This window comes from Urocitellus parryii, chromosome 6 (assembly GCF_045843805.1).
Source record: "Urocitellus parryii isolate mUroPar1 chromosome 6, mUroPar1.hap1, whole genome shotgun sequence".
In the NCBI taxonomy this organism is placed as follows: Eukaryota; Metazoa; Chordata; class Mammalia; order Rodentia; family Sciuridae; genus Urocitellus; species Urocitellus parryii.
Window position 1 is genome coordinate 129713365 of NC_135536.1, and position 6263 is coordinate 129719627.

The following is a 6263-nucleotide window of genomic DNA, read 5'->3' on the forward strand; positions in this document are numbered from 1 at the left end:
ACACCTGTGCAAGGAGATTTTAAAAGGGAGAGAGACAAAGAATGGAAGCTGGTGCTCGTTTCACACCTACTTCTCACAGCCACTTTACACACACGTGTGTGTTTGCTGTCTGTTCCCTCTGGAAATATCAAGGCAGGAGCAATTTGTTCATTTTGTTCACTTTTTTGTCTCTACTGCCTAGAACAGAAGCAAACGAGGCAAGTTCGGTAAAACTTTTTAAATGAGTAAGTGTTATTTTACCTTTACCCATCTGAAATACATACTTTCATAAAGGTGTGGAAGTCAAAGTTTGGGAAACAAAGTTAAAAACAGCTGTGCCAGGCATGGTAGTGCACACTTACAATCCCAGTGGTTCAGGAGGCTGAAGCAGGAGGATTGCAATTCAAAGCTAGCCTCAGCAACTTAGCGAGGCCCTAAGCAACTTAGTGAGACCTTGTCTCTAAATAAAATCAAATAATGTAAAATTAAAAAAAAAAAAACGGCTGGTAATGTGACTCAGTGGCTAAGCGGCCTCCCCCCCCCCAACCCCTGGTACAAAAAATAAAATGTGGATAAAATTGTGAGTTCAACTTATTGACTATTTATGGAACATTCATTAGGAACCAAGAAATGTGGAAGACAAAGACTTGGAGTTCCCTCTAGTAAAGGAGAGGGTACACAAACTTAAATTTGAAATTATTGAGAGATGTTAATGGGCTCTTATCAACCATAAATATATATATATATATATATATATATATATATACCATATATTTAACTGCAGTATTGGCTGTTTCAGGTTTGTCCTGCTACCAGTTTTGGAAGATGCACACAAACACACACACACACACACACACACACACACACACACGTGCACACGCCAGCACACAGGGGCACATAATAGAAAAAGGAAATAAAGGGGGAAAAAAAACAAAAAGAAACACTGAAGCCAAGTTGACCTTGCTTTGCAACCACATTCATATACACACTGTAAAAAATGGCAAAGAAATGCATACGAAGCAGAAGCTACAATAAATAAATGTGTCCTGTCACAAAACATTGTTTCCTAAGCTCTTTCTCAGCTCTGCCAGGTGGAATAGCTAAACTAAAACTTACACAAAACATTTTTTTCCTCTCAAGCCTTCTATTTAATCTGAGTCTCTAGAGTCATAATTGAAAAGTAAATGGTATAATAATTTTTTTTCTGATTTGTAGAGTTATTTAAACAGCATATCTTCCAAAGCATACAATTTAAATCATGAGTGGTAATGCAGTTGATGAATTGTCTTTTTAAGGACTACAGAATCTGAGTAATTTAAAATGCAGTATTGAAAAGAATCAAATTGGACCAAAATATGAGATTTCCTTCAAAAGTTAAGCTCTATTTATATCAATAAACACAATAAGTAAATGTAGTCATTTAAATTATACAGAAGATTTTTGAATAATAAAGTGTCTTTCATATACTGCTGAGAGAGAAAAAGCAGGTCTCAGGGAAGTGGTTATGTTGTGAACTAAAACAGGGTTCTTACTCTCCTTTGACTGTGGGCCATGCTCAGAAACATATTAGTGACATGCACACAGTCCCCACTCCATGTATACATGCATAACATGAAGGGTTCATGAAACCCTGACTCTTTTATTTCACATTTTCCCCCATTTAACTAGAACTTCATGAAATCCCTCTCATTTCTTCCCATTAATACTGGTCACAACAACTAAATCAATTTCAGGATCCATTAGTGTAGGTCACACTTAGTTTAAAAACCACTGATACAGAAGATAAACAGTGACTACTGAGTGAGTACTTCTTCCCCACTAAGCAAATTACATTAATTAAAACAGTTAATTAGGACATAACCTTATTATGCAATTATGACTTTTAGTCCCATTTTATAAATGAGGTAAGTGAGGCAGAGAAAAATGAACTAATTAGTGCAAATTCACAAAACTAGAAAGTATTGGAGCCAAAGATCTTTATCAACTCTCTTGTCTCTCCAAAGATGATGCTCATGACTTGACTTTCGACCAGCAAATGTGGCTGAATGAAGTCTGGAGATCCACACCAGAAGTTAGACAGAGGTCAGAATTACCTCTGAATAAAGAATATGGTGATTTTAGCTTTTTTTCTGCTTATCTGCACTTCTACTTTTAAAAATGAATATATTACTTTGGTAATAAGAAAGTTTGTAGTATTTACCTTATCCAGTTCTTGATTTACTTATTTTACAATTTGATGACTTGATGTTTTTGGAAGAATTCAAATTATTCAACATATCTGTGTTCTTCTAAATTTTTTGAAACATACTTTTAATAGTCTCTGAGCAATTTAGTTGAATTATCCAGAGAGGTTTTATAAAATCACTCTAGTGGTCATTGATGTCATCTCTGATTTTTGAGAGTTGTTAATCAGTAGAAATCACCTGTCAAGATCACATTTTCTGTTCACTAATAAGAGGGGAAGTTTGCATTTCTCTTCTATTTGTAGGATATTATGTATGCCATCATGAAAATATGAGGGCCCTTCTTTACCCTCCAATGCTCATTTTTCCCTTCCCAATTTCACTAGGAGGTTCTCATTAGGATGCACCATCCTTCCTGTTGCAGCTTGTATATGGCTTCTCCAGTGAGACATCCTCCATTCACCAAGGAAATGCCAGATCCTACTGCTTCACAGTCCGCAGTGCTTTAAATTTCCTTCTTAAATAATCATCACAATTACCATTGTTAAATGGCTCTCTTCCTGGTGATCTGTATGTATATGCCAAGAATTGTGTTCCTCTGGATCTCACCTTCCTTCCCAGCCCTAGTCACATTGTCTAGCATACAATAGTGACTCCTTATTCACTGGTTGAAATGTGAATAATGAATGTATCTGCAGCAGCATGAGCAAATGAGATATGAGGAGTACCTTTTGAAACTTCCCATTTTCCTCAGGTAAAGGCCATTGAACATCTTGTTTTCAACTGAATCCCAGATAATTAAAAGGGACTTTCCAACTTTCTTTCCAGGGCCACAGCAGTGGCTTCCAATGCACCCAAACTTGAATAAGGAAGCACATTTGTAACGTAAAAATGTATGTATCTCAGCATGGTGGAAAATGAACTTCTATATCTGAGGATGAGAAGCATTTATGAGCATTTGGTTTCCCACACAGCTCTTTGGATCCTTGTGGGATTATAGTCGCAGCATGTACTCAAGAAGTGTTAAAAATCAAATATTTATTTACCTGGGGAATGTGATTCAAGAAATAATAAATATTCTTATCAATAATTTTCTTCCTTTATTAGAGAATACTAAATTAGTAAAGCTTCAATTTTTTGTCATTATTCTGAATATTAATGCACGTATTCAAAGTTGTGCTCCTCCATTTTTGAAAAAAAAATATGGAAAATTACTGTAGCATTGAGTAAGAAAAAAACAGAACTCAGATACAGGATCCTGAAAAAAGAAAGTTTACTGAAAGTACTTTGTTTGAGACCCTTATGTGCAAAACTAATATTGTTTCAGGATTGTGCATCAAATATCCATATTTTGTGTTTGAATAAACAATTGAAATGTTTCACATTTCAACAAATGATTCCAGTATCTTTACCTTCATTAAAATTATTTAAATTAATATTATTAAAATATATTTACAGTAACTTTTTAAAGACTAGATGTTATTGGCCTATTGTTGACCTACTAGTGTTTAGGAACTTTAGTATTAACTTTTTAAACTAATATATTGACTTTTGTAACTAGATAAATTTTTTGTTTCACAATCGTTAACCATGAAACTGTCATCCGATTCCTAGAGTAAAATATTTTTTTTTTTTTAGTCACAATTCATTTTTATTAATAGAAAATAAACACTTATTCCAGTTTCAAAGTTGTTATACTTGAAGTTCCTAATTTTTAAAAAACGAATTTAAAATTAATCACTTAATAATCCTACTTTGACTAAGACAGTGAAACTGTGGCTTAAAAAAAACTATTCAGCACCATTTGCTTATAGGTCTTTGAGAATTTGTTCTTAAAGTGTCTGGGAACTATCCTGTCGGCTAAGTACAGGAACTGCTGAGCTGCATGAGAAACCCTCTCTGGGAGAGCCAATGGAAAGCTAAGCCACCATCACCAGAGGAGTCAGTGTACTTCAGCAAGGTAACTCGAGTATACAAGGGTCCCCTCCCTACACTTCAGCCCAGGAGGGACATGCTTCTAAGCACTGAGGTATGAGTAGTTAGACTATTATTTGCTGTTAGAATTTATCTTTCCAGCTAATAACAGTAAATCTCTGGCACAGATACAATTGGTTCTTAGTGTCTGTGATTTTAGGAAATTCTGTAAAAATTTGGATTTAGTTTACTCAGAAATTACACATTTAATAAGGTTCACTACTTTGGCAGAGTTAAGGTCTGCCATTTTAGTGTCCTTATAAACTATATACAATGTGTAGGCATATCACACTCTTATACCATACTTTAAAATACTGCATTACTAACACAAATATTTTAACAAAAAGTCTATAATTTGAAGCAGCTGATGAAACTAATCCAAAGTATGACAAGGGATATTCACTCTCACTTAAACTATGTTGCCTAGAGAACTTTAAAAACCATGTACCCTTCAAGCCGTTCAAGGAGAGATAACAGGCCCCACTCCTCATTCTCTACTGTGGAATTCCAATTCGGGTTGGGCCAGAAATTAGCACTTTTAGATACTTCAGGAAAGTTCCACAGAAGTGTTAAAAAGTCTTCTAAGCAAAAGAATGTCTAATGCCTGTCTCTATGCATCCATGAGAAGTCATGCTCATCAGAATTTCCTAATAACACAAAGACAAGTCTATATACTTCATCAGATGTCAAAGGAATGAGGTGGGCTATTTTGTCAGAGTTTCTGCTGCCTTTTTTCTATACTCTGATCCATCAATGTGAGTAAAGTGGACTTTTGTAAGAAAACAGTGTTTGATTGCCAGGACCTCTTTTGGGCATTTCTTCCTAAGTGGAATACACAACAGATACGGGAGTGGGGGAGATAATACAGGGAAGCTACTCTTTCCAGCTCAGAAGGAGTTGATGAAGCCCATATATGCATTCAAGAAGCCCATGGGATCCTCTAGCTGTGGGTAGTGGCTAATGTGGTCATCCAGAATCGACACTGTGGACCGCGGCAGCGTTTTCCTGTACAGTTCCAAAAACTCTGGATAGGGATTTATAGGATCCAATGGCCCATAGATAAAATGAATGGGAATAGTTACAGAGGCAAGAGCTCCCACCCAGCGTCTTCTAAACTTCTTCCTCTGATTAATGTACTGTAAGAGACTGTCAATCACCAAGTTCCCGTCATTGTTTCGGATCCCTGCCCACATATCCCACAGCTCACTCTCGGAGGGTCGAGTGTATGGTCCAAAGACGGGAGTAAGACCTCGAGAAAATACAAAGAAGTTCATCAACCTCGTGAGGATGGGTGACAGCACACCTCCATCTTTAAGTAGCTTTTGGAGAAGGAGAGGCCGGTGAGTCTCAGGAAAGATACCTCCATTTGAAAGACAGAGACTCTTTATAGTAAGCCGGCCAGATCGATTTTGCTTGTACCTATACAGCAGCTCCTGAGCAACAATGTCTCCATAGTCATGAGACAACAGGTTGATCCTACGGTTCTGGAGTCCTAGATGGCGCAAAAGCGCCTCCACGATGCTGGCCTGCTCAAATATGGAATAGTGGTGTGGTCTCGGTTTGTCACTGAAGCCAAAGCCTAAGAAGTCAAGGGCAATCAATCGATGAAACCTCAGGGTCAGACCTTCCCAAATCTTGTACCAGTCATAGCTGGAAGTTGGAAAGCCATGTAAAAGCACAACTATCTCAGGACTGCCAACCACACCCACAGAGTCCTGGTAGAAGATACGCAGTCCCTTGTAGGTGAAAAACTTGCCAGAAGTCTTCCAAGAGTGCAGCGCAGGAGAGAGCTGAGGGGGTGGGATGTGCAGGTACGCGGCCAGCAGGGGCACGGCCAGTAGCCCCACCTGGACCCACCACTCCCTCATCCTGACTCAGGTAAGACCTGGGCTACAGGACTCCATGTTTGGGGGACTGGGCGCGCATGTGCTCTAGAGTAAAATATTTTAACTGTATGGAACAAAAATATATTATTTATGTGAATTATTTATGATAATTCTGTTTTGTCTGCAATAATAAGCATTCAAGTTCAAGAAAAGTGAAGATGGTAGGGCCTTGTAGTACATGCCTATAATCTCAGCTCCTTGGGAGGCTGAGGCAGGAGGATCAAAAGTTGAGACCTGCCTA

The 6263-nt window shown here is 37.6% G+C and overlaps 1 protein-coding gene across 2 annotated transcripts; it reads right to left on the reverse strand.

The window, feature by feature from the left end:
• Positions 1–4294: 4294 nt before the first annotated feature.
• Positions 4295–6004, reverse strand: LOC144255386 (mesoderm-specific transcript homolog protein-like). 2 transcript variants are annotated; one of them, XM_077799998.1, is made up of 2 exons: positions 5375–6004; positions 4295–5272 (listed from the first exon to the last, which is right to left on the reverse strand). In XM_077799998.1, the coding sequence occupies exons 1-2, from the start codon at positions 6002–6004 to the stop codon at positions 5024–5026; spliced, it is 879 nt and encodes a 292-aa protein (XP_077656124.1). In that variant the 3' UTR covers positions 4295–5023. The 2 variants fall into 2 exon arrangements, with proteins under 2 accessions (XP_077656124.1, XP_077656123.1); XM_077799997.1 differs by having other exon boundaries at positions 4295–6004.
• Positions 6005–6263: the final 259 nt, after the last annotated feature.

Coding starts and splice junctions, on each gene's coding strand:
- LOC144255386 (XM_077799997.1), bottom strand. CDS start 6,004: ATGAGGGAGTGGTGGGTCCAGGTGGGGCTACTGGCCGTGCCCCTGCTG.